This window comes from Botrytis porri (assembly GCF_014898465.1).
Source record: "Botrytis porri strain MUCL 3234 chromosome Unknown BPOR_002, whole genome shotgun sequence".
In the NCBI taxonomy this organism is placed as follows: domain Eukaryota; kingdom Fungi; phylum Ascomycota; class Leotiomycetes; order Helotiales; family Sclerotiniaceae; genus Botrytis; species Botrytis porri.
This window is the reverse complement of record NW_024066076.1, coordinates 1,856,066-1,883,960: the sequence shown is the minus strand read 5'-3', so window position 1 is coordinate 1,883,960 and position 27,895 is coordinate 1,856,066. Positions and strand designations below refer to the sequence as shown.

Below are 27,895 nucleotides of genomic sequence, written 5' to 3'. Positions count from 1 at the left end.
CTCGTCTAAAAATGGTTCCTCTAAAGAATAATTATGCCCCTAAGAAGGGTAATAAGGAAGGACTTTCTTGGAGAATTAGAAATCCTACCATCGCTGGGCCTAATGTTGAATCTACAAGGAATTCTAATGTACCTAAAGGCACTAAAGGGACTTCCTTTTTGAGCAGAGTTTGGAAGAACTGATTCTCTTCAAAGAAGATGCAACTAGACCAGTAAGTGGAAAGGATAAACCTTCTGGTCCCTATATTCGTCAAAACAACAGGGCCAAAAAGGTAATGGTAGTTATTCATCCGATGAAGTCTACTGCTAGTATAAAGGAGAGTACAGCTCCAATACTTTTTGACAAACTTTCCACATTCTTTGATTTTTCGTCCCAAGTTGCGAAGCTCATCATTCATATGGATGAGTATGTCGTTAGTTTCATGTGCATAATTTTGCTCTGGCTAATGTTGATTCTACTGTCCAAACAGCCGATGACTGCATTTTCAAACATTTGATTTTTGGAGTTGACAATCCTGCCAACTGGAGTATAGCTAGTATTCGATCTGAGTTTGCTGGTGTATTTGACACGCCTGATCTTACCTTTGACCAAGCAGTGGAGTTATACAAATTTGGAAGAGGATTATTAGATGAAAAAGCTGACGACAACGTTAATGGAAAAGCTAGGGTAGGTTTCTTCGCGTTGAACTTCACAAAAAAGGGCCGCGTATCACCACCAAGACTTTGCGATAGTTGTGTAACTAATAAGGAAAGCGAAGTTAGAGCTTTGAAGTTTCAAAGAATCTTGAAGAAAGGTAACTTCGTGTTTAACTGGTCCGCAACTTCGGAAACTGTAGCCATGAGCTGGATGCTTACTGGAAACACAGAATCACAGTTTGTTCACAACAAGGGTTATGGCCGATTTTCAATGGCCACGCAACGGAGAACCCAGGCCAACGATTCAAGGATTGGTATACGAATGCAACGAAATTCCTTCCCCATGAACCTTAGATGGCTGAGGCTTCCGGTGAAGAGAACGAGGACTGGATTCAAAGGTATGTTACACACGATGCAAGAAACAGCTCTAGGTCAATGGCAGAGTGGGAAATCGTACTCAGCGCGGCTGTTATTCATGATGTCGCAGCCTCAGTCAAGCTTAACGAGCAGTATTACAATTGGGATCGAACATATGAAGCAATTGTAAGGTATGTAAAGAACGATTATGTTCAACTTGAATTTGATATCTCAAGTTGTTGAGAATTGCCCTTCCCTTCGATTAATGGGGGAGCTCGATTTCTCATTAAATATGGGGGGTACATAACAGCCGAAGACTCTAATGTCGAGTTGGAGAATGACGAAAATAAGGTTGAACATGGTCGAACCGCAGAGCAGGTAGAGACTGAAGCCTATCCAGGTGCCACTAACATCACTAGTAGCCAAGAAAATATTGAAACTAACGTGATAGACAAGAGCGAAGACGACCAATCCATCTGTGAGTTCAGCGAAGATAAAGCTGCTACCCAAGATGTCGTCATCGACGGTATCAACAACATAGAATGGACCGCTCACATTCTCGTGGCCAAAATTAATAGACAATTCGTCATTTCTTTCGTTATGCCCGTGGGTAAGAAAAGGAAATTTCACCCAGGAAGCAAAGTCAATGTTCAACTAAAGGTCTTGAACAATCGCCTTGCTACAACACGTCAACTCAAAGCCATTGGTATGATTGCCGAAAACAAAGCGAAGGACGATATCTACGGACGAATCCTCCAGAGATTCATACTCGGTGAAGGGATGGCCGATATTAAAGATGATATTGAGGATCACCTTCTTTCTCTGAAAGAAATCACATACAACCAACTACCACTCCTCAATCAAAAGGTATACGACCAGTGGCTTGAAAATTGTAACCTTGACCGTATGCAACGAGAAGCATACGATGCAGTTATCGAGGTTGTTTTACCAGTCAAAATCATCCAAGGCCAATCCGGAACTGGTAAAAGTTTTACTACCGCTCTTACATATATTAGAAAAGCACAACTTGGCTATAAAGTGCTATATGCCACGCCAACTAATGCAGCTGCAGAAACCGCATTGCTCTCGATCTTCATGGCAACTCAGAAACTATTCAGAGCTGTCGATAATCAAATAGTTGGAGTCAATCCAGCGCCCGAACTTCTGCCTGGGATTGAAGAATCAAAAGAGAACTTCGGTATAGTCCACTTCCCAGCTAACGCATCCACAGTAAATGACTTTATGAAGCGAGACGACGAGAGAAAAGACGACGAAGAAGATGATCCCCTCGACGCCCATCGAATCTCAAACTAGGTTATAAGATCTTTCCAGTGCAAAGCCAACAATCCGGAATTAAACAACACCATCCGCAGCAAAGCATGCAAATGCCTGGCTACACTCAAACGCGTTCGAAAAGGAAAATCCGTCGCAGCAGAACGCTTCGTTGAAGAAGGAATTGAAGAAATCGAAGAAGTTATTAAGGATACTCATACCAAAATCATCATCTCAACATGCAATAATTTAGCAGCGTTTCGCGATATGGGATTTAAACCTCAGGTGGTGATGATTGATGATGCATCTTTGGTGAGAGAACCGGATTGTGTTATTCCGCTTACGTTTGAGCAGGCGCATGTAGTTCTGTATGGGGATGTGGAGAAGAAGGGGGTGCTGCCCGGGGTTAAATCTTGAGGATGTAATGAGTTTGGTGCGCAGTTGTCGACGAGTCTTTTTGAGAGGGTGGTTGCGCTGGGGAATATTGGGGTGGTGCAGCTCGAACACATTTATTCGGAAGACCTTGTCGTAAATTTGGATGAATCATAATTGGGTTTGGAATTTTTGGAGGTAGAGACTGTTGTGGGTGACATTCATGTTGATATTGAAAGGTAGATGGAGAATAAATTCGAATGCTGGAAGACTCGGTGGGGGATTGGATCTTTGACACTTCGGAATTCTGAGGAATGGCAGGTAGCGGGCTTTCAACAGGGAGACCGGTACAGAGGCCAGAGAGAATATGGAGAAAGCGAGAAGGGAAGCAGAATTCATTCACCCCCTGTCACCCGCTTTCTGATTGTCTAGGAGTGTGACAGAGAATGAAAAGTGGAATGTTTCATGTATTAGAATATCCGAGGAGAGAAGGGACAATTAACACAATAGATTTGAAGGAAATGAGATGAAATAATATTTATTCACTGTATCTCCAAAAATAATACCAATCTTTCTTTCTCTATATGCCTTTCTTTCCCTCGCCCTCTCTCCCCTCCCATCCACAATTCCTATACCCATGCCCACACCCCCATCCACACACCCCTTTCCCTCCTTTCCGCTTAACTTATATCTCATATCTTCCACTCATCTCGAAAATGATGGCTCCTCAATCTATCTATCTATCTACTTATTTCTCCCCATCTCATACTCTATTATAAAAACATAAAAACAATATCTAAATACCTATAACGTGTTTTATTAGTGAGTGGGTTTTATTAGTGAGTGGGTCACTTTCACTTCAATTCACTTATTCAAAACTATATTATTCAACAATAACAAAATCAATTGATTGAAACTATAAAGATTCTAATAATCTAGAATCTATTATATCATTTTGACAGGTTCTTATATTATAACCTGTCTTTCCATATTTACTATAGTATCAATTAAAAGATGCTTTCTTATTAGGATTCCTTCCTTTTTAATATTTGTTATATTAAATCTAAATATTAACCTTTTATTAAAATAATATATTAAAAGCTTTTTATTTAATAAGCACTCCTCTTTAATATAATTGGGGGTTTTTCGTATATCGATATTTGCTTAATACTTCATTTACTATCTGAAGTATACGAATTTCTACATTTAAAAGTGTATTCTTATGTTACAACGGATTAGTAACAGGCTGTAGAATCACTGACTTATAGGCTATAATGGTATTATAGGCCTCAGTGATTCAGCTGCAGTATACCGGGGGACACTAGGCACCCAAGGAAAGCCTCAGGCATGTATATAGTATTAGTTATAGAATACACTGAATCATAGGACATGGTTCCTAGGACAGTAGGGTCCTAAGAAGAATAAGCAATACAGGACACAGTAAGCAAGAGAGGTCTTGCTAGGATTAGTAAGCTCCCAAGGGATTAGCCCTAGGACAGGAAATAAGACAGGACGACAAGACTCACGGGACTAGTATCACGTGATGGACCATCCCATCAGTCCCACCGATTATTATCAATGGGATCAGTGGGATCCCACTACGCCCACTACTCTCAGTGAGTGGGATCGATGGGATCGCAGAGTGCAAAGGTCTATATAAGGGAAAGGGTTTCTTTACATGTAGAGCTTCGTGCTCAAGAACAATCATTAGTTTCATTACTATAGTTACGAGAATTGCAACCAGTTACAACCTTATTGAATTCCTACTTGAAGTCTAGTCTAAACCACCTCGAGAGATCTCTAGACACTTCCACGTGACCCTAGAGGCAGCTCCCGTAACATCTTATAAGTTAATCTTTTTATATTCTTAATTAAAACTAATACAATCTCAAATATAAATATAAAGGAGCTTGAATAATAACAAGTTATTCGAGATTTAACTAATATTGATTGAAAAAGAGTTTCAATTGGATTGTAAGGGGTTTGAGAGATCTATTGATTTAAATCGAAAGAGGGGGGGTAGGTGTATGAATTCGAATATCTAATTTCGAGAATATAGCTGCAAAATTAAATAAGATTAAATCTATTCCTTGAAACCCTGATTTCATATTCTGAAAGGTAATTGATTTTTTATATGTAACTTTAAAAACTATAAAGAATTCAACCTTCGAAATATGATTAATATATATCTTAATAAATTCATCAATTTGATTATTATATAAACATTTTAGATTGCTAAAACAGTTCATATTAAGTAATTAAATTAAATAACTTAAATATAGTGATAGACTTAAGTATATAATATTGTTCTCTTTATAATATACTTGAAAAGCTTTTGATTTATAACTTTCATACCTGTCTAGTACTAACATTCGATATCTACTCTTTCTTCGATTCTTAATGTGCTTATCGAAGTATTTCAATCATTCTAAACCTGTCTCATTGTTTGTTTATCCATTAGATATAGGTTTAATAGCCTAATCCATAGGAAAATCGGTTTCGATATACCAATTGAAAAGATAAACCTGTCCTTAAATTATTAGAAATGAGGGTATAGTTTCATCCTCCTTATTACCATATATGATTGCTATAGCCTATTCTCTATTACCTAGTTGTATTGCCTTGCTTCTACCATTTCGTTCAGCACTAGTTAATACCATTCCGGGGCATATTATACCCATTATAAAGCCTATTTCATCGAAATTATAAAAATCGCCATCCAAAATGCTGTATTCCGCTTGCATATTCGCAACCAATTGAAACCACTCTTTAATAAGCTTAGGATCTTTGCAAAGAGCTCTTTGAAAGTTATAAACATAATTAAAACATATCTTTAATTCAATTCAATGTTTTACAAATCGATACACCTAAAGCTTTCCAATACGCTTTACACTTTTCAATTCGAGAATATGATTTGCTATATCTTTCATATTTCTTAATTTAAATGGAAATCCTTTTATATTCATATCGATTATATATTTAGAAATAATATTCTCCTTTAATTCTAAAAGATTATTAAATTTAGATTAATATTCGGAACAAGGAATAAAACTATTGATTTTATATTGTAGTATTGTATTTAGGATATTATATATCTTTACAACTTTTCGAATACTTATTTTTTTGTCTTTTTGAATAGCTTTAATAGTAAGGAGTATATAGGCTTTTTGAGTATTCGAATTTATTATGGGTTGTTGATAAAATATATATTGAAAGAAAAAAGAATGAATTAAAGTAAAAATGATCTACTCACTGATATGACTCACTCATTGATAAAACACGTTATACCCTCTTGTACATTTCATTTTCTAATTACAGTCTTTTCAATCTTCTCAATTTATTCATCTTTTTAATCTTCCACATTCTCAAACCTCCCCTCCCCTCCCCTCCATTCTTATATCTCATTCTTCCTTTCATCCCCTCTTCCTCTCTCGCTCTCTTCCTCCCTTTCTTTCCTCCCTTTCTTCCTCCCTTTCTTCCTCCCTTTCTTCCTCCCTTTCTTCCTCCCTTTCTTCTCCCTTTTCTTTCCCTCCCTTTCTTTCCCTCCCTCCAAACCCCAAACTTCATACTCCAAACCCCAAACTTCATACTTCATACCCCTAAGAAGCTCAAAATCCAATCATAAAATAATAGAATATCCACCGGTACCCCAACCCAAACTCTACATTAATATCCACTCATCCAGAAAATCAGAAAATCACTAATAATGCCGGTGCTGATCCCGATGCCTTTCTTCTCTCTTGGGTGATGGTAGAGGGAGGGAAAGTATATATGAGGGTAATGTAAATGAAGGAGAAGTATATATTAGGGTAATGGTAAAGGGAGGGAAAGCATATATATAGATGGGGTATCCAGATGAGAGAGTGAAACATCAAGGAAAAGATATTATACATTTTAGTTGTGATCTCTATCCAATGGGATTATAGTATTACAATAAGCGAACCTTCATCATCTTCATCTCATTCTCATCTCACCATTTTCGAAACCCCCTATGGAAATGCAAGTCCATTCATCCCATCCAATCTAATTCTATTCCTTATACCTCTCCCTCAATTAACAAAAAACCCATCCTCCTTCCCCCCCTTCTCTCCCTCCCCCCCAACATCCTTCCCAAACACCGTCTCCTCAAACCTCGGCACGTCAAAAGTCCCCTCTGTATCTCTCCCCTCCCTCAAAATATATTCTCCCACTCTACTCCTACTCCCTCTAATCTCTCCCAGCCACCCCGTCATCTCCAGCTCCACTTTCTTATTTCCCCTCGCACCCCCCTTAATCGCCGCTTCCATCACATGATACCTACTAACCTCATTCCTCAACATCATATCAAACGGCGTCGTCGTGGATCCCTCCTCCTTATAACACGCAATACTCATTCTCTCCAAACCTGGTCTTCCAAAAAGCAATCCCTTAATCTCATTACTATACCCATGATAATTGAAATGAATAGGTTTATCTTCCGTGAACAAACTATTAAATTCTTCCCGTGTCAAACTATGCGGATGGAGAGTTTCCGCTTCCAGAATCATCAAATCGGTTACATTGACCACTCGGATTCTCAATTCTGGACACTTTTTGCGGAGGAGGGCAGCGGCAACCACAACTTCGAACATGAGTTCCGAACCGATTCCTACGAGAACAACATCCGGATCAAGCCCATCATCCGTACTGCAGAATTTCCAAATCGACGCACCGGCTTGACAATGTTTATCTGCTTCTTCGGGACTGAGGAAGACGGGTTGAGGTTGTTTGGACCCAACCATTAAGTTTATATAGTTGGTTGATTTGAGACAATGAGAAATTGTTGAGAGGAAGGTATTTGCATCAGGTGGTAAGTAAACTCTTGCAGCTGTTGGTTTGAGATTGAGGACGGCACCGATGAATGAAGGATTTTGATGCGAGAATCCATTATGTTCTTGTCGAGTCCATGTACTGGTTTCGATATAATTGAGAGATGAGAGATCTGCTCTGAAACGGGTTTCTCGTGCCATTTTGTTGAACTTACTATATTGAACCATCATGGTGTGAATTATACCAAGGAAGGATTCATAGGATGGGAAGATTCCAGTACGTCCTGTGAGAGTATATCCTAGAAATGGTGAGTATGTGTACATAAGGAAAGACCAGAGAAATATATCATACCTTGAAGAAAACCTTGACATGTATGTTCACTGAGAATTTCAATAACTCTTCCACCTTGAGCATGTGAAAATTCATCCCATTGAAAATCACGTCCTGTATGCTTGAAGACTGCGTCAAGTTTATTACTAACGAGTTCATCTGGAGAGAATAGACGAAGGGATTTGGGATTATCAACCAAAGTTTGATCAATCAGATCACCAATAGCTTTCATACAAGAAGCTTCTGTTCCTTTTTCAACACCATACTTTTTCCAATCTGGTACTTTTAATACTTCATGGTTTTTGTATGTTTCTGGTCTTTGACCAAGTTTTTTATGTTCGGGTGGGATGATTGCCTTGACAGAATCAATAACATCGCCAGATTCCGTAAATAATTTGGCTGGTCCGTATGATAAAAGCCACTTTTGAAGGTCAGCAAGTTGATCTTTATTTGATTTAACGGCCATGAGAGGAACTTGATGAGCATGGAATGATCCTTCAACATATTCTCCATCAACAATCTTTGGACCACTCCATCCTTTAGGAGTTCTCATGATGATTACTGGCCACTATTTAACGTTAGTATTTGGTTCTCATGTATGAATTTGGGGAAAATACTCTTGGTTTCATAATTGGCTTTCCAGATCTGGCAGCTTTTTGAATGTTACGAATTTCATCAAGAGCCCATTGCATACTTGTTGCCATGTCACGATCCTGAGATACTGTTAGCACAGTTTCCACCCGATTCCACAACAAATTCTCCCAAGTTCGAGTAACCAACTTACGATATCTTCTAAGTCTTCAACAAATCGACATTGATATCCATAACCAGTAAATAAAGTAGCCATTTCCTTATCATCCATACAACCATAAATAGTTCTCTCCGAAATCTTAAAACCATTCACATGAACAATTGGAATCACCGCACCCGATTCCGCCGGATCAATGTATTTAGCCGCATGCCATGCCGTCGCAGTTGGGCCCGATTCCGCTTCACCATCACCAACTACACACGCCACCACCAAATCTGGATTATCCATCACCGCACCAAAAGCTACGGAAAGAGCATATCCAAGTTCTCCACCTTCATGGATGGAACCTGGAACTTCGGCACTGATGTGAGAAGGAAACCCAAATGGGGTACTGAAACCAGTGATGAGGTTATGAAGGCCTTGCTTATTGTTGGAATATTTGGGATAGAATTTTGCCAAGGTACCTTCTAACCAAAGGGAAGAAAGAATTGCTGGAGCTCCGTGACCAGGTCCAACAACATAGATCATGTCAAGATCATTCTTTTTAGTGAGATAATTCAGATGAGCATAAACCAAAGTAAGACCAGGACATGTTCCCCAATGGCCTAAAAGTCTTGGTTTTATATCATCAAATGTGAGATCTCTTTCCAAATAAGCATTATCGGAAAGGAAAATCATAGCTATGAGGTTGTTAGCTTGGGTATAGTGATCTTCCTTTTGGATTACTCACCAGCAGCAATATAATTGCTAGCTCTACGAAACTCCTCAAGTCCTCTTAAATCATCATCGGGGATTTGTAGCTTTTCCAATTTGACTGCTAAATCATTGACCGTTGCAGAACCAGGTATGTTGGAATTTAAAGCTTGAGGATTTGGTCTATCTATGATTTCTCCAGGCATGTTGAGTTTGTTGTTGATTGATATTGAAGGGTGGTTTGAGGTTATTGTGATTATAATTGTAGTTGTGTTCGTGGTGGTGGTCGTGGTGGTGGTCGTGATATATTGATTTCGTTATTTGCGTCACTAGATCGTCTACCTTGATATCAAGCAGACAGTCCAATTACTTTCAAAGCAAAGAGATAGAGGAATGACGAGTGAAGTATAAAGTTATGAGAAGAGGAAGAGAGATAATTGATTCTTTCAAATATAGAATATACTTAACGGAGTAGAGTAAAGATCAAATAAAAAGATCAACAACTAACATTTACCCCTCCTATTATTTCTCCAAACACAAAACAAGCCATCTAGCTCTCCACTTCTTCCATTAACAAAGGAACAACTGCGTCACATCTATCATTCATCCATCATTATCATAATCCATCTTACATACTGGATACATTCATATCAACAAACTAGCGATGCCGATGAATCCGATACGCTACATTATAGAGCAGACTTGGATGCATCCAGCATCCACAGTCATAGCCAAGACCCCACTAGCTATCTATTCCCAGTGTGAAAACGTGCTAGAAGGTATAGAATTATGAGCAACACCGAGATTTCCATTCACTCGATGAGTTTTGATGCTATTTGATGTAATTAGTTTGTAATAGAAGGTTACGGGAAAGTCTCGTATCCTGTAGGAAGAAGGCTTGACGTTGGGCTTGACGTTGGGATTAACGTCATAACCCTCTCTATTGGGTGGAGAACGAACAACTATGGTATATGGTAATTGTACGAAGTAGGAGTGTCCTGCTACGTACGTTCCTTCGGACACTCCAACAATTATTTAACTCGCTACGGAGTGTTGCATGTGGGATTTGAGTGAGATCATCCATCTTTATGTATGATAGTACTTCTATCCGTCGCATCTAAATCTCAGTCACTCAATAGAATGAGAAAATAATATATAACCTTATCCTCTTTCCAGATAGAAAGATCCAACCCTTCTAAATTCCAACCCCCCCTCCCCTGTAACAATAAAGAAAACAATCAAGCCTCCCCCCCTGTAACCACCCGCCCGTTCCCGATAACCCGGAAAAGCTAATAAATCACTATAAATCACTAAAAACCTAAAAACCAATCGATAAGTACCTAGGTAGGTAACTTACCAATTCTCGGCCTCGATAAGGAAATTCACGTACGACGTAACCTTATGGCGGGGAATTTCTGGAACGTCATCTGTGCTGCTTTGCTTTGGTATGATACGATTATGGATGGGATGAGAGATGGAATGGGATTGATTGTGGGATCATTTTTGGGGGTGATGGGGTTGTCTAGGTAGGTAGGTAAGTAGGGGTATATTTCTGAGTATTAAGCTTGGTTCTTATTACTCTGGTTCATATAGTTATTTGGATTATTTTTCCTATCGAACTCATCGAAATCAAAATTGGGTGCCAGTGACAGCTTCAAAGAAAGAAGCCGATTGGAGATTTAATTGGTAAGATCTTACGTTTCTAGGATACCTGCCTGTCTACTCACATACCTACCTAGATATTCACTTACAATCTCCAACATCCACTGGTAACCTTCAAACCTTCACACACAACAAACCACAAACCGCACACCACAATACCTACCACACAACCCACAATGTCCAAAATTATCCTCTCCATAAACGCCGGCTCCTCCTCCGTCAAAATCTCCATCTTCTCCGCCTCCCAAGGCGACCCCTCGCCCACCCCCCTCGCCGAAGCCCAAATCTCCGGTCTCACCTCCCCCCCGCCAACCTTCAAATACATCCGATCAGGCACCCCCATCCTCAAAAACCAAACCCTAGATTCCAAAATCACCGACCAAAACTCCGCATTCCAATACATCCTCACCCACCTAATCAACGACCCCTCCTTCTCTCAAATCTCCCAACTCAGCGACATCTCCCTCGCCAGCCACCGCGTCGTCCACGGCGGCTCCTACCAAACCAGCCAGCTCATCACCCGAGAAACCCTCCACCACCTCGAAACCCTCAGCGATCTCGCTCCCCTCCACAACGCCTCCGCCCTAACCATCATCCAACACTGCATCACCCACCTCCCCACCACCCGCAACATCGCCGTCTTCGACTCACAATTCCACGCTTCAATCCCCGCACACATCAGCACCTACCCCATCGACCAAACCATCGCGCAGAAAAACGGATTGCGCAAATACGGATTCCACGGCATCTCATACGCGTTCATCACGCGCAGCGTCGCGGAGTTTCTGGGGAAGAGCGAAGAGGAAACGAATATTATCGCGTTGCATTTGGGGAGTGGAGCGAGCGCGTGCGTGGTGAAGAATGGGAAGAGCTGGGATACGAGTATGGGGTTGACGCCGTTGGCGGGGTTGCCCGGCGCCACGAGGAGTGGGAGTTTGGATCCGAGGTGTGTATTTTTTTTTTATACTTGGGTTTTTCTTTCTATCTATCTATCTATCCCTCCTTACGTTCCCTAGCTAACCCATTCCCCCACCTAGTCTCGTCTTCCACTACGCCACCAATGTCGGCAAGCTCTCTCCGCAATCCACCTCCTCCCTGCACATTTCCCGCGCCGAAGAAATCCTCAACAAAGAATCTGGCTGGAAATCTCTCACGGGCACCACCGATTTCGGCACCATTACCTCCTCTTCCTCCTCTGACCCCACCATGAAACTCGCCTTCGACATCTTCATCGATCGAATCCTCTCGTACATCGGACACTACTACATCTCCTTACATGGCAATATTGACGCGTTAGTTTTTGCCGGGGGAATAGGCGAGAAGAGCGAGGTCTTGAGAGAGAGGGTGGGCGAGGAAATTAGGTGTTTGGGGTTTGAGATTGATGGGGAGAGGAATGCGAGAGAGATGGAGGGGACGGTGCAGGAGATTGGGAAGAAAGGGGCGAAGCATCGCATGTTGGTTTGTAAGACGGATGAACAGTTTGAGATGGCGAGACATTGTGTGGTGGATGAGGGACTTTTTGGGGAATGAGGGGAATGAGATAAGATGCGATGCGATGAGGGGATTGGAGTGGAATCAATGTGCGTTGCGAATATTGGGAAGTGAGTTGTGAAGTAATGAAGTAATGAAGTCATGAAATATCCAACGGAATGAAACGAATGAACGTCATCAAGAGGAAAGGAAACCAAAAAGGAAGCAAGTAAATAAAAATCAGTTTTTTGAGAAAAAATATGACATATAAAATACCACGCACGCTACGCTACGCTCCATGGGTATATCTACAAAAAGATAAGAAGAGTACTATGATCCTCTATTTTGCATCGCGCCATAAACATCCAAACCCCATAAGAATGATATCTTTCCAGCGCCACTAAGCCATACGCTTGCAAGAATCTCAAGCAATCTTTTCATGTCATCAACGCAGTCCTGTAGTTCCTTAGTCCCTAAACTATCCATCTCTTTCTATGGTTTGATCCAACCTCGAATCTCTACTCAGCAGTATCCCCAGAACGACCAATCTTCACCTCACCCATTAAATATCCACCATCATCCAATAAAAACCGGCATTCTACTTCCCTTCAAATCAGGTGGAACACCACATTTATCATCTTTATTCCAATCATGCAATAAAAGCCAACACAACATTCTGAACATAAGCGAAACCCAGATGATATTTCTCTGTTCCCTTTCCAAGGGACTGAACTCCTTCCCATCAATATCACGTTCCGCGACCGCGGGTCGAATCTCCTCGAAATATATTTTCAACAAAGGTTCTTCCTTTTGGACAGAAACAATGGAATTCAAAGAGGAATTAGGTTCATCAAGGATTTTCGTCACTTGATCCAAATGAGCAACGACGACTTGAAGAACATCTATTTGTCTGAGTTCGTGGAGGAGGTAATCTGTTTGTTCGTCTATGGCATCGTGAATCATTTCGCGCATTTCAATGCTGAGGTTGTATTCGTCAATTTCTTCGGAATGAAGAGATTGGATGACCTGCCATTGTTTGGTGATTTTGGTAAAGGGATGAAGTTTGGAAGTTTCATCATCATCGCTTTCTTGTTCGAAAATGTCGCTAAGCTTCTCCTGAAAGATAGTCATGAGCTTGGAGACTTTCCAAGCGGGTTTTGAACCGGCTTTTTTCAACCAAGGATCTTGAGTTGGGTTGGGAATCATTCTAAAATTGCTTCCACGAATTCGAGTAACCTTCCCTAGCATACCGATAATTTCAAAAGATACTATTCAGGCAATTAGAATACATTTGTAAGAAGAGCAGAGGTGGAACTTGCTAGAGAAGATATGCCTGTGATCTTTCCTGTATCTCTTCAGAATTTGAGGTGTACAGCCAAGTGACTCCAATGTTAAGTCCACATCATCTTGACTTCCAAACTTCAATTCTAAACTTTGAGATTCCATATCCACCTTTTCTAAGTATTCCTTTTCCTCGAATATGTTGGGGACCGTCCCAAAGCATAATGCCTTGACATCGTTTGATGGAATGACACGGTCTTGTTTGAATGTAGATTTTCCCGTAACAGTGAACACGACCATGACACCTAATCCATGAACTGTCGTCGAGGTAAGAATAAAACCATTGCCTTCGGCTCTGAGATTCCATTGTATTTGATCAAATACCTTCCAATACATTCCTAAGAATGCCATCATTTCTACCAGGTGACATATAGCAGATGTAGCATATGGTTTAGTCATACTAGCTGGAACGAAATCCCAAGAGCGAGTTTTGACCTGTAAACCTACAGCTAATTCGTACTTTGGAGGATCTATTGGTTTATGTCCATCACTTGGTGGTCTATTCGATCGAATGTCTTCGTCCCATTTTCGTGATTCCAGTTCCTCATGCTGTAGACTTGACAACAAGGTAACCCAAGATGCCCGTTCATCATCCGCCGTATGAATACGTTGAATGGTTTCCTGATCTTTCTTTAATTGATCATCCGGTTGGCGAACTTTGGTATTCTTGTACGAATCAGGAGTGCCATCGATATAATGAATCGGTCTATTCAGGATTGGACCCCTTTGATTGTTGGGCGGTGCAACGAGTATAACTGGAACTTCGAAAACAACCTCGACTCGAAATTCCCGTATCCTTAACTGTCGATGAGTTCCCGCGGACCAAAGCCCCATCACTGACTCGGCACATCGTCTGTACCCCTCGGCACTCGAGAAATATTGCTGTGCCACCTGCAAGCAAGTTGTCAAAAGTGCTATTACCGCAACAAGCAATGCTACAAGCCCAAACACATTTTGATTGAGGTTATCCAAAGCCGACATATTTCTTGGCTCTCAGCCTCGTCTTCTCGGTCTCTCAAATTCCCTTTCGATTCGCAGGCAGGTTCGTAAGTATATAAAACAAAATCCGACTGCAATTAAAACATGGCTCAAAACCGCTCAAAATCAAACTCAAATTGAAAAGACATGCAGAGAAGAATGAAAAACACAGCGCGATTTCAAAATATATACACAATATCTATTAATATTGTGCAACATCAGCATCATCAACAGCGATACACAACTTACCTGAGCCCCCAACCTTGTGTAGGTATCACGCATGGAAATGGGTGAGGCTGAAGAATTCATGGGTTCTTAATGGTTTTGCTGCTCGCCAAGCCACTGAGCCACGAATATACCCTGTGCTGCATGTCAGCTTGAAGGAAGAGGTGCAGTTCAAATCATTTTTGGTACTGATTCAGTTTCATATCACCTGATGTTGATAAAACTATGAGGTGTAAGTAGTGGATTTGAGAGATGGGACGAACTCCTTGAGTGTGGAGTGCAAGCACGGATGTGAACTACTATTCCACTCACGGATGTGAACTAGTATTTCACTATTTGGTAAGAATTCATGACAAACGATTTGAAAATCAGAGACCTCCAGCTCCTTCCTTCCTTCCTTAACAATCTTGTAAATATGAGGGTGGTCTAGAGTGTGCATCTAGTTCTTATTCTTCCCATTGTCTACACTGAATATGTAGTAGATGCACAATAGTTAGATAAAATGCATATATACATCTAGAGCAATACATATCATGAGTTCGTATCATTTGCACGTAGGAGTACATCACGATCAACATCACTTGGAGACTAGAATAATATTTAAGATCATGATCAATTTTTTTTGCCTATGCCATTCTGAATCCATAAAATCATCGTGTCAAATAGATGAATATCATTTGATAGTACATTGTTTATAATCATGATCATGATCTTGAAAATGGATTAAAAGTAAATGACCGCAAACGTAAACAAATTGAAATTTCGTTTTGATACCCAGTTGTCATACGAATCAGATAAAGTTTGACCATAGACGCCAATCAAATTAAAATAATTCGACAACGTCAATCAAAGCGTGTGCATCATCCTATGCAATATGCCCACCATCCATGATACCAACGCAAAGACTCTTTAGAAAAGTCATTTGGGTTCCTATGCAGTCAAAAGTAATCCTTCCTCCCCGAATATCACAATGTACATGTGAAGGAAGGCTCAAACGCCATGAGAATACAAGAATGGGAAATTCGAATTTGGTGGCGACAAATAAAAATCAAGACTAAAAGTTTAATCTTGAGATAAAAACTTGATGTCGAGAAGTCATGATGATTATGAAACAACCCATTCAGAATCCTGAAGATCTTTTTGAACGTCATGAACATTATTATCACTGTCGACATAAGTGAGGTCTGATGTCCACTTTTGTCCTGGGAGACTTCTTTCAGTCTTTGGTGGAATGGTGTACTCTTTCTCATCGGTTGAACTAGTGGTTCCAGCTCCCTCTGCACCAGTAATCTCCTTCTTATCCTTCTTGGCTCTCTTCTTCTTACTTGAGACTTGCTCCCATTCACGAGAATCTTCAATGATGGTCTTGACACGCTCATCATCGTCACCATATCCTTGCCATTGAGTACCAACAACCTCGCTCTCGGAGAAGTTTTCGGCTGGAACAACAACCTTAACCTTCTCATCTGTCTTGTTTTCGGCGGTGTCGAGTAAATCGAATTTGTTGATGGGAGCGTTTGATGTGTTGGCGGAGGAGGCAGTCCAAGCAGAGTTAGCAGCTTGGGAGGCCATGAATTGACTACCATCCTTAGCAGCTCTACCTTCAGCTTCTCTGGCGGTACGACGTTGCTTCTCTTCCTTGACCTTACGTTCCTTTTCCTCTTGCTCTCTCGCAACCTTGGCAGCTTCAATCTTGGCGCGGTTTTGTCTTTGCTTCTTGGTTTCGGCAGGTTGAGGAGCGGCCTTAACCTTTTCTTTCTTGGCTGGCTTAGGGTTGGTAGGTTCAGTAACTTTCAAGACGGATGGACCAGGGGCGGCAGGTTCAAGCATATCGGCGATACCACTTACGACAGAAGAAGTACCCTGAGTTGGGCCAACTTCAGGAGAGTCAGTGAAGGATTGATCATCATCAGCATCGCCAGCGGTCATGTTTCCAGAGTCCTTAATCTCCTTTTCTTGTGCACGAGATTGTTTGACAGACTTTTGACGATTTGTAGATGAAGAGGAGTTACCAGAGAATTGAGTACCAGCTTGAGTTTTGGCGAATTGAAGAGCGAATTTACGGTTGTTCTCCGCATCATTGTCATCATCATCGGAATCATTGGCGACAGGCTTAACAGTTTCTTGCTTGGGTTCGGTTTTTTGAGGAGCGGGAGATTTCTTCTTCTCAGCTTTGGCAGAAGACTTTTTATCTTGTTCACCACTGCTCAAGGCATCCTTCTTGGATTTCTTGGACTTTGGTTCCTTGCGCTCTTCAACAACCTTATTGACTTGTTTGACCGCAGTTTGAGCTTTAGCCTTGACCTTAGATTTGTTGTTAACGTAGTAGTATCCAGCTGCACCGAGGACAACAGTCCAGCCGAGAACAGTGGTGAGTAAACTTGTGCTACTCATGATGAATAAACGGCAGATAGTTGAATGTCGAAGTGATGGCGTAATCAAGCTCTAGAGCTCTCTCAAATTGGGGATCGATGATTTATTGGGACATCAGGAGATGCTCTGAGGAAGAGGTTTTCTGTTTTCGTGTGGAATTGAATCAAAGTGATGTTCAATTAATTGTCGGGATGACAATGTTTTGAAGAAGGAATTGAATATTTATGATATTCGAAAGAGAGAAAAGATGTCCTTGTAAGTAGGAGAGCAAAAGAAGATGGGGGTTATAAACCCTATTTCGCCGTATGAGTTTTGAGGAGAAACAGTATCGAGATGTGGCCTTTAAGATTAATAAGTACAGACCAGGTCGACCCTAAAAAAGTATTCGGATCAAATCCTAATCATTATTGGAGCTCCCCATGTTTTCTAGCGTTGCTTTTTAAGAGTATGCAGGGGAACCTAATTGGGTAAGAGCTGTATCGGATCGGATCAATTAGATCCGAGCCTCTGACGTGACTGAAGAGACTGAATGATTTCTTTTTGGGTGGTCTCGAGGTGGTGAATTTGGATAAGCCATTGGTGAGCTGTCTAAATGGATTAGATTACATAATGACAAAAGGTGGGGTGTCTGAATCATAAACATGCTTTGGTAGCTGACCTCGGGATTGCTTGATTGCTATGCTAGACTGTTACTAATAAGTAGACTTCCTACTAGATACATATACATTTTTGGACCTCACACATACATACGTCTTGGAACTTATGGTAACTACCTACCTACAACCTATCTAGTTCACAATCATACTAGCTAATCATTACTCAACGAGACCGTCTAGATTAGTAGATCACTCCCTTATCCTTATCCTTATTGTCATTATTATTCTTTTCTTTCCTCTACTTCTATTCTAATACTCTCTTTCTATCTCTACAACCAATCGTCAAGTTTCCTGAGGAGGGGAAATATCAGAGAGAGATTAGGAAGAACAAGAAGAAACTACACCCTCAATCAAAATGTCTCTCAATCGTATCATTATTGATACTGATCCTGGTGAGATCTTTGATTCAATGTTATTTGAGAGACCATAAAGCTAATTTGAAATCCCCCCAAAAGGTATCGATGATGTTCTCGCCATTCTCTTAGCCTTGGCTGCAAAGCCAGAAGAGTTAGATGTCATGATGATTTCCATAACTTATGGAAATGTTGAAGTTGATAGGTACATTCAGAAAATCATATTGCTATTGTTAGCATTAACTTTGCTAATCAAATAAAAAGTTGTTTGAAGAATTGTGTAGCTTTATTTCATGTCCTTGAACAAGAATTGAAATGGAGACAGGAGCGTGGTCAACTTGAGGGCTTTGATGCAATGAAGAAGTCAAAGCCTATCGTGGCTGTTGGAGCAGATCATCCACTTGAGGATGAAATGCTCATGGCAGATTACTTTCGTAAGCGCTTGATCAATATCTTCATATGAATTATCAACTAATCCTAGCAATAGATGGCGTTGATGGTCTCGGTGGTGTTCACACTAGTGTAAGATAAATATGCCCCTTCACATTTTGTTTTGCTTTGGGACTGCCGCCTGACATGTTTCTTTGTAGCATCCACATCTATCTCCTGCCGATACTTGGAAGACACTTTTCCAACCTCCTCCCGCAAATGCTACCGCTGAAGAAATTGCCGAAGCCCGCCTACTCGCTTCTCCATCCCCATCGTTTACAGCTTCTCATGTTCCTGCTCATAAGGAAATGCTTCGCTTACTTCGAGAAAATCCTAAAGATACAATTACAATTGTTTGTGTTGGTCCTTTGACCAATATTGCTTTGGCAGCTGCGGAAGATACTGAAACATTTTTAAGAGTCAAGGAGGTTGTAGTGATGGGTGGTGCGATCGATGTAGAGGGTAACATTACCCCTGTCGCCGAATTCAATACTTATGCAGATGCGGTCGCAACTGCCAGAGTATTTGCCCTTACGGGTCCAAACCCAATCACTACCATGCCACCAGTACCTTTGAATAAGTCAACTCTTCCACCATACCCTACGAAACTCTCCAGGCAACTTAACTTAACATTATTCCCCCTGGACATTACAACCCCACATCAATTAATGAAGTCAGACTTCCAAGCGAAGTTGAAACCCCTCATCAAAGCTGGAAGTCCTCTTGCAGAATGGGTTTCTGTATTCGTACACAAGACTTACGAGAAAATGAACTCTCTTGGTAGAAATTCAACATCAAACCCAGGTCTCGAGTTACATGATCCACTTTGTATCTGGTACATGTTGACTCGTTCATCTCCTACTTGGATGACTTTCCCAAGAGGACCAGAAGATATTAGAGTTGAAACATCTGGTCAATGGACTAGAGGTATGCATATCGTTGATAGACGTATGAGAAAGAAGGCAGGAGTTGAACAAGTCAAGAGCCCTGGAGCTATTGATATTAGAGATCCAATGGAAAGCATTGCTTCCGTCGTTCATATTAATAACGATATTGGTGATGTTACAGCCGAGGAGCCTGGAGATAATGGTGGCTGGCTTAGTGTTCATAAAGGTAACCGAGTTAACAGAATTGTTGGTACCCCTGGAGAGGAAGCTTTTGGACCTTATCTTTTGGAGAGAGTTTTTGGATAAACATTATGGTTTGAATACCTGATACTTTTGGATTACGGTACATGCCATCACATTGGATAAAGATGTGTTCTACTTAAGAGCTTAATTTGGTAAATGAAAATTCGAGCTATCTGAAAACTGCCTTGACATGTTTTTTGGTTACATCTCACTGACCCCAATGATATAATCTCGTATTTAAGCAGATTCCCTCGACATTTGAATTCGCTTGTGGCATCTTAATAGCCAACACAAATTCAAAAGGGTAGATATAAAAGGACCCTTCTGATGGCACTCCATTGAACGCCAAATAATGCAGCATAAGAAACATTCCACCCATCTTGTACGCACCCACGCTCGTCCATACTTTTTGTAAATGCCAAATTCTGGTATCTCCTTCCGCGCATTCTCCTCTTTCCTCGGCCCCTTGATTTCCTTCATTTCCAGTCGTCGTCTATTTCGTCCAACCCAATACCATGCCCTTAGGAACTGGTCCATAGTTGCCAGTGCTTGATTAAGAACATTCAATTATGAATGTTTCGTCCCTCCAATGACAGCTCCCCTAACCTCTACCCAATTAATACTATCATCCAATTCCTCGTCCACCAATCCAACTACAACCACATTGTCACCACGGATTAGATAGAGACCGTGTGGGACTTCACTGGAAGCTTCGATATCTTCTGGAGGTCGGATTATGCGCTCGATGGTTTGGGATAGGACCTGTGGTTTGGGTTAGTAATTGGAGGGGTAGAGGGAAATGGTAATGCAGGGAGGAAGAGGAGAAAGGGAGAGGGAGAGGGACAGAGCAATTGGAAGTTTAGGGAAAGTGGAAAGGAATAAATACCAAATTAGTCTGTTGATCACAACTCAACAGTGTACCGACCAATGTTCTTGAATCCGCGGTTAAGATTAGAACTTTCTCTAAGGAGCTGTTAGGATGCGGTTGTAAGTCTTGCTTGTTTTTATAGTTCGCGCGTATAACAGGAATGATAAAATCAACAATCCGAAGAGGAAAGGACAGAAAGAGGATCAAAAAGGGTAAACTTACTGTTTACATAGCTAGAGAGTGACATTTTGAGCTGGAGCTGCAGGAGCAACTCTGCTGTGAGAAATGATATCACGAGATTTGACGGTGTGGTTAATTACGGCTTATGTAATCAGCTCACTTTTAAAAAGGTGAATTTGAGATTTGCTGCGTCTGCAACTTGGACTGGTACAGGTTGTTATTGTTTTGGAAACTTCAACAATTCCACACTTACAACTCAATAACCAAAAAATGATGGCATATGGAAATCCGCTTGACGGAATTCGGGAGAACAAAGATCCGAAGCACGGTCCTCAATCAACTGTCAGGAACCCCCCAGAGTTGCTCCATGAGAGCTATTCTGGCAAATCAACCAGAACTCCTCGCACAAGAGATATTCCAACTTACGGCACCGAATATTACTTGTCAGAGCAGACAGACTCTTCTGGACGATCTGTCTCTGGTAATTTCCGATTCAAAAAAGATCGCATCGCACCACTCACACCCATCAATCCCGAATTCGCACCAGGCACTGAACCCTACAATTCGGTCGCAACAGCTACATCCAATTTCTACGGAGTGATTGTTGATGAGCTCGATCGAAAGTTGAAGAGAGATCGATTGGCAGCAAGCAGAACAAGTTTTGAGGACGAGCAAGCAGAACACGAGAACCTCACCTACATCGATTCCTTACAAGCTGCTCATATTTACCAAGCTTCTGACAAGCAAGTTGTAATTGGACAATTCCGACCTAGTCTTACACAGATAAGCAGTTCCCTAGGTATTAAAGTCTGCCGTGGCTTTGATATTGAATTTCAAGAAACCGGTCGTCTTCATCGAAAAGCCAATATCGACAAACTTACCGACCAGTTCGTTTTAGACTTGTCACAAGAAGGCAGAAATCGTTGGGAGCTCGAGGAAAATTGGCTCAAACAAGTGTGCGATATTCATCAGTCCCAGCTTGACGAAGATCGATACAACGACCTTCTTTCCAACATCTATTGATATGTCGTTCCTATTCTCTGCCCCAGTCGATATTGATATCGTTCTGGAAGATGGAGATAGTCGGGAGACAGTAGAGGTTAAGAATAAGAGTAGCAAGGAAAGGGTACCGCTTTACAAAGATGGCGAATCGGTTAGAGGAGCTGTTACTATTAGACCGAAGGATGGGAAAAGGTTAGAGCATACGGGTATTAAAGTCCAATTTATTGGAATGATTGGTAAGTCCCATCTTTCAGGACAGATTTGGTTTACGTCTCCGCATCAACTCACTAACACGAAGCCTTACAGAGATGTTTTATGATCGAGGCAACCACTACGAATTTCTGTCATTAGGACAAGAGCTTGCTGCTCCTGGTGATTTACAACATCCGCAAGCTTACGACTTCAACTTTAAAAATGTCGAAAAACAATACGAATCTTACAATGGCATTAATGTCAAGTTACGTTATTTTATCAAGGTCACCGTTTCTAGACGAATGGCAGATGTGATCCGCGAAAAAGACCTTTGGGTATTTTCTTACAGGATTCCTCCGGAGATGAATAGTTCTATCAAAATGGATGTTGGTATTGAGGATTGCTTGCATATCGAATTTGAGTACTCGAAATCGAAATACCACCTCAAAGATGTTATCGTTGGCCGCATTTACTTTTTACTCGTTCGTCTCAAGATTAAACATATGGAATTGTCTATCATTCGACGCGAAACTACTGGAACGCCTCCAAATCAATACAATGAGAGTGAAACTTTGGTACGATTTGAGATTATGGACGGTTCACCATCGAGAGGAGAAACTATTCCTATTAGACTTTTCTTAGGCGGCTTTGATCTGACTCCTACTTTCCGCGAGGTCAACAAGAAATACTCCACCCGCTACTATTTGAGTTTAGTTCTCATCGATGAGGGTAAGTTTCCTATTCCTTTTGACTCTTTCTCTCAACTAAGCTAATAATGAAATAGATGCCCGACGTTATTTCAAGCAATCAGAAATCGTTCTTTACCGTCAACAACCTGAAGATGCTTTAGCACTTGGTCAACAGACTAAGATTGCTGGTGCACATTCTGCTCCTAGTCCAGCGGCACAGAAACGACTTTCTGCTCAATAAATATCTCTCGTCGATCCTCAACTAATGTCTTTCCTTCTTATTACGTTGATACCAACAGCCCGTTTTCCTTTTCTCTTTCTTTTAGTTCTTTTCTTTATGCGTGCGTGCGTGTTTCACTGAGGTTTACATAATGGGCAAGGCAGATAGATCAATCGATCTGATCTGATCATTTGCAGGGGAAAAGCCAGTCCAGTAAAGATATTAAGACATGAGATACCTATCTGATGACAAGAAAATTTTCATTTGGGAGGGGCATTTTTATGGATGTACAATACGAGTCTCAAAGTGGTAGGCTTTGATAGATAGATAGATATGACGGGGTTCTTCTCTACTCACATGCATACAGTTACTTTTCCTTTTAGGAGTAAGGACGAAAATGCTCGGAGATTGGGAATCGCGTCTGCTTATTATGAATAAAGATATTTAAGATAATACCTCTCGTGCTTTGGAATTATGTGTCCATTTGTATGTATTTTCCCGCCTTTACGTTCTGGGACGAACGGTCGGAACGAAAGATGACTGCACCTGCACCTGCGCCAGCACCATCATTAAACTCTAGAGCCGGAACTAAAAAAAAGCTTCACATCTTCGTGGTAAATTTCTATCATTTCATGTAAATTTTCTATCCTTGCAACATTTGCCTAAAATATACCGAAAAAAAAACCATACTTTGAAAGCGATCAATCTCTCTCATTCATGATCCATCAAGGAAATACATGCATGCCTACCAAAAATCAAAAACCAATCCGATTATTTACGCCTCGCTATTGCTTCGCTCTGCTTATTTCGTTTGTCTTGTCACCAGGCTCATATTACTCCTTCTTTATTTTGTCCGCGGGATTTCGGCTTTCTTGTCTCCTCGCTCACATTCCTCCTCGCTCATTTTCATTTTCATGTTCCATCTCACATCTCCATCATATCTCCATCACCTCCACCACTACCGAGACTAAATCTCCCGTTTTCGATTGCGGCCACACGGTCTAGTTCTTCCTGATACCCTCTCCTCACATCTGCCAATGTAACCACTCTTCTCTTAACACCTCCATTTGCAGCCTCCTTCCCTCCTTTCAAAAGACCTCTACCAGCACCTCTTCCCCCATTCCCCCCTTCTTTTCCTTTCCCGCCTTCACATAAAATCCACGCATGTTTTGGATCCACACAACTCAACGCATTAATAACCGCAACATACTGTTTCGTAACCAATGTCTCTCCTTCTTCCCCTATTTCCCCACTTCCTATTTTACTATCACTTTCCGACGAAGCTTGAAGACGATATAATCTCTCCAACGAGATAGCTGCTGCACCACGGAAATCAGAACGTTGAATTCGCCACGCGTAAAGGATTTTATGATATGGAACACCATTTGTGACTTCTACGATATTTGCGCATTTCTGAGAAAGAATATCATCGACAAGATCGTGGAGACCAAGGAAGGGGAAGGAGATGAGTTGGGTAGCGTGGGAAGATTCACACATTTTGGTAATGAGCAACCTGAGGGAGGATGTTTGTAGAGCGGTATTGGTAAAGAGGGAGAGAGCTGAGTAAGCGAGTTCATAGCGAGAGGTTTGGAGAGCAGCGTGGAAGAGACGACTGTGCATTTCGGTACTGAGTTGAGGATCATGTTGGTTGGGTTTGATGAATTGGAGGGCTAGGCGGGAGAAATCGATAACGAAGGAGTACATCTTCTCACTGTCGTATAGAGAAACGATGTGGGAATAATATTCTGGAAGACCTGCGTTCAGAAGATTCTTCTCTGTTTCGTCTAGGAGGCCTGCACTGTGTGTTGCGTGTTTGCCGTACAATGGAAATGCTAGAAATCATGGTTAGTTATGATAGGCCTAAAAATAATTACGGGACTTGTAGCTTACCCATTCCGAATGCAGCCTTCTTAAAGTGCAATGCTGCTGTGCGTGGGTCATTAGCAGCCATGTATGCTCTTCCTTGGATGTATGTAGAGAACGAATCATGCTCAGTGAAGCGTGAAAATTCTATTGCTAAATCAGGTTGGTTATGCTTCAATAAGAAACATTGAATGATAGCAGGTGAAGATTCGTATTTGCTATCAGGTTTGCATAGTTCAGTAATAAAGTCTGTCAAAGCTGTAGGCATCGATACTGCTCTGTCTAATCCGAAAAGATGTCTATGAACACCTTCCAGAACAGTGACAGTCTCATAAGATATTGGATTCCTAGACAAACTAGATGTCGAATGATCCAATGATTTTGAGCTTTCGCGAGTGGGAAGAGGTATAGCGATCTGGGTTTTGGCCAACCAAGAAACAAGTTCGAGCCTTTTGAGCAATATTAAAAGTTGATTGAAGACTGCGCCGGTCTCAAATTGGATACCTTCTTCTCCATGGTTGATTTCAACCTCAATAAGTATCAACAAGAGAAGCTGATCAAGACAAATGTTCTTGTGTAGCTCAACAGTCTCTTGAACTCCTCTGACGATTAATCGATTACCGGCGTTGGCTAAAGGTAAAGGGTGTTTCGAGTCCTTTCCAATAGAAGTGATCATGGATTCAAGTAGAGCTTCATACACGTGCGAATTGACATCCCTGAATGTACCTCCCAGATTTGTCACTAGTTGATGATACTCTTCATCACCAATTTGATTGGAGTAATCACAATTATCATATAAAGTCTTCATCCTCGCTGATGGAAGAAAAGTTGGTTCCTCGTAAAGTTGACCTAATAGGGCAGAGCGGAAGCCATGATAAAGGACGTCTGGAACTGCCTCGCCGAATAAAGAACCAGCTGTGAGAAGAGTGGATATATACTCCATCCCGGTAGCTGTTTGTTCAGGGTTATGCCATATCCGTTCTAACTCGCTACAACCTCTGACTGCTGATATTCCATCTGCTGATACAACCCAAGGCATCTCTCCCATAGAGTCAATAATTAAAGAGAGGGCTTCGCCTCTTTGTTTGTCTAATTCAACGAGTAGTCGATAAAATCGTCTCCATTGTGCATCAGTGGCAAGGCGAAATTGTTCGAAATCGATACCTCCGTCTGACGCTCTACCTAATGTGGCAGTAGTTGCGATACTTGAACATAAACGCTCAGGTAAAGGTGCGAATCTCCGCGATGTATCTCTTGACGTCCCTAGACCTCTTTCGTAGATGGCCAGTCCAGTCTCGATGGTTGTATGGGTAAATTTACCAGGATATAGTATGTACGCTAACCATTTGTCGGTTGAATCTAAAGCATCGCCAGGGTAGACGGTAGGTATGGGCGTTTGAGTCAAACTTTCGCTCACCATAGCTTCCCAGCCCTCATCCCACGATTGATCAACTTCCTCTTCACCACCACTCCCAAAGTAAAGCTTTTGAACTCGATAGGTTGTATTATTTTTCCACAAAGTCCACAAACTCAAGGAGTTTCTTGTTCTGTCCGGAATGACTGAAAAATCCGCCAAAGTCCAAAGGTCTAAAGTTGGCGCTTGAGGGACCAAGGTATTATTGGGGAAAGAATCTAATACGACGAGATCTCCACTTTGAGCGGCCGGAGTAACATGCCAAAATTTGAATTGTCCTTCACCAATTGGGGAGTATGTAACACATAGAGCGCTTTCATCATTGTGGCCATAAACTTTGACCAGTTGTGAATATGAAGGATCGATCACGGATTTTCTAGGGTTCTTAGGATCTATTTCCTGGCCGAGAATATCACCAACGTAAGCGATTCGTCCGGTAGACAAGTTCCAAATTCGAATATTGTGATCCAAAGATACTGTGAAAGCATATGATTGCCCCTCAATACTGGCTGATGGTGAAGATATAGAAGTAACTGCGGATAATTCAATGTTGCTGTTTGCGTATCGAATAGTGTTGCTTCCTTGGAAGGGCATCAAGGCCTTTAAACCATCTCTCCATCCACCTGGATTATAATGTAGTTCTTTCCACTCGGAACCTATTTTACCTGTCAGTTAGCCACATCATTTCCAGAAAGTAGCTTTGACATACCATCTCCACCAGATTTTCTGTCCAACTTTAGAAGCCCCCCATCGAAATTAGAGATCAATAACTCATTTGCACCAAGCGCAACCATTCTATGAGGTTTCTTAAAGCTGAATACCGATGATATGTATGACTTGCACCAATTTCCAACATTATTTTCAGTGCTCGAAGGATTGCGAAAGAAATCTGGCCAAAGTCTCAAGGTATAAAGGTGATGTGTTTCCGTCAAAACAAATGCGCTGACATAGTCGTGTTCCTTGCAATCTGCGAAAGCAATGCACCCCGGCTTAATTGCACTTGGAAATTGTAATCTCAAAGTAAGATGTGCATCTGTCGTATTTTGCTGTTTCGATACATCGACCGCTTGAACTGATAGAACCTTTCCTTCCTCCAACACTCTCCATAAATAGCTTCGGGGAAAGACATCTTGTGTGCGATGGTAAATGGATCCAGCAGTCGCTAAGTATTTTTGTTTGAAACTTTTTTCATCCTCTGCAATAGGTAATTCTGTAATATGAGGTCGCTTTTGTATTATTCTTGAGGCTGGAGTGCCATGTGCAGGTAAACGAATCGCAATTGTAGAATTTTGAATGGATGAATCGAGGTTTAGTCGTATCTCCTTATAGGAATAGAAATGTCCCTTATCAGCCATCTTATCCCCATGAATCGCTGGTCTCATGAAGAGTTTTGGTGAGTGTCAAGAGGTTGGCGCATGCTTTGTTTTGACGCGGTTCTTTCTAGAGATCGCAGCGAGCTTCACTTTTTAGGTAGGCGGCCGCTAGCGCGCTTTTCCAGCTACCATACATATTTCATTGTAAGCTCACACTCAATGCAAACTTCGTATCAAGTAGGTGTTACCCATAGGTATAGAATTCGATATGTGCTACTAAATTACTAAATACAAACGATTCTATTCATAAAGGTTTCGCAATGACGAAAATGATAAAAC

At 41.3% G+C, this 27,895-nt stretch overlaps 9 protein-coding genes across 9 annotated transcripts; 4 read left to right on the top strand and 5 right to left on the bottom strand.

Annotated features, from left to right (window-relative positions):
* Positions 1-11: 11 nt before the first annotated feature.
* Positions 12-2,306, top strand: EAF01_001579 (uncharacterized protein; the record flags this gene model as incomplete). The annotated part of the gene is made up of 3 exons (XM_038909829.1): positions 12-128; positions 418-1,033; positions 1,303-2,306. 3 exons carry the CDS (start codon positions 12-14, stop codon positions 2,304-2,306), a joined length of 1,737 nt encoding a protein of 578 aa, XP_038774641.1.
* A 4,379-nt stretch (positions 2,307-6,685) lies between these two features.
* Positions 6,686-9,404, bottom strand: EAF01_001578 (uncharacterized protein; the record flags this gene model as incomplete). The annotated part of the gene is made up of 5 exons (XM_038909828.1): positions 6,686-7,722; positions 7,776-8,322; positions 8,372-8,467; positions 8,539-9,185; positions 9,236-9,404. The coding sequence occupies 5 exons, from the start codon at positions 9,402-9,404 to the stop codon at positions 6,686-6,688; spliced, it is 2,496 nt and encodes an 831-aa protein (XP_038774640.1).
* A 1,632-nt stretch (positions 9,405-11,036) lies between these two features.
* Positions 11,037-12,390, top strand: EAF01_001577 (uncharacterized protein; the record flags this gene model as incomplete). The annotated part of the gene is made up of 2 exons (XM_038909827.1): positions 11,037-11,806; positions 11,898-12,390. The coding sequence occupies 2 exons, from the start codon at positions 11,037-11,039 to the stop codon at positions 12,388-12,390; spliced, it is 1,263 nt and encodes a 420-aa protein (XP_038774639.1).
* A 516-nt stretch (positions 12,391-12,906) lies between these two features.
* EAF01_001576 (uncharacterized protein) lies at positions 12,907-14,652 on the bottom strand (the record flags this gene model as incomplete). The annotated part of the gene is made up of 2 exons (XM_038909826.1): positions 12,907-13,598; positions 13,650-14,652. 2 exons carry the CDS (start codon positions 14,650-14,652, stop codon positions 12,907-12,909), a joined length of 1,695 nt encoding a protein of 564 aa, XP_038774638.1.
* A 1,326-nt stretch (positions 14,653-15,978) lies between these two features.
* EAF01_001575 (uncharacterized protein) lies at positions 15,979-17,268 on the bottom strand (the record flags this gene model as incomplete). Its single annotated transcript, XM_038909825.1, has 1 exon — positions 15,979-17,268. The coding sequence occupies one exon, from the start codon at positions 17,266-17,268 to the stop codon at positions 15,979-15,981; it is 1,290 nt and encodes a 429-aa protein (XP_038774637.1).
* Positions 17,269-18,258: 990 nt separating this feature from the next.
* EAF01_001574 (uncharacterized protein) lies at positions 18,259-19,878 on the top strand (the record flags this gene model as incomplete). The annotated part of the gene is made up of 5 exons (XM_038909824.1): positions 18,259-18,295; positions 18,359-18,461; positions 18,521-18,690; positions 18,744-18,778; positions 18,847-19,878. 5 exons carry the CDS (start codon positions 18,259-18,261, stop codon positions 19,876-19,878), a joined length of 1,377 nt encoding a protein of 458 aa, XP_038774636.1.
* A 504-nt stretch (positions 19,879-20,382) lies between these two features.
* EAF01_001573 (uncharacterized protein) lies at positions 20,383-20,930 on the bottom strand (the record flags this gene model as incomplete). Its single annotated transcript, XM_038909823.1, has 3 exons — positions 20,383-20,577; positions 20,702-20,778; positions 20,906-20,930. The coding sequence occupies 3 exons, from the start codon at positions 20,928-20,930 to the stop codon at positions 20,383-20,385; spliced, it is 297 nt and encodes a 98-aa protein (XP_038774635.1).
* A 203-nt stretch (positions 20,931-21,133) lies between these two features.
* Positions 21,134-22,987, top strand: EAF01_001572 (uncharacterized protein; the record flags this gene model as incomplete). Its single annotated transcript, XM_038909822.1, has 4 exons — positions 21,134-21,750; positions 21,836-22,101; positions 22,172-22,786; positions 22,842-22,987. The coding sequence occupies 4 exons, from the start codon at positions 21,134-21,136 to the stop codon at positions 22,985-22,987; spliced, it is 1,644 nt and encodes a 547-aa protein (XP_038774634.1).
* Positions 22,988-23,890: 903 nt separating this feature from the next.
* EAF01_001571 (uncharacterized protein) lies at positions 23,891-27,625 on the bottom strand (the record flags this gene model as incomplete). Its single annotated transcript, XM_038909821.1, has 3 exons — positions 23,891-24,798; positions 24,857-26,899; positions 26,953-27,625. The coding sequence occupies 3 exons, from the start codon at positions 27,623-27,625 to the stop codon at positions 23,891-23,893; spliced, it is 3,624 nt and encodes a 1,207-aa protein (XP_038774633.1).
* Positions 27,626-27,895: the final 270 nt, after the last annotated feature.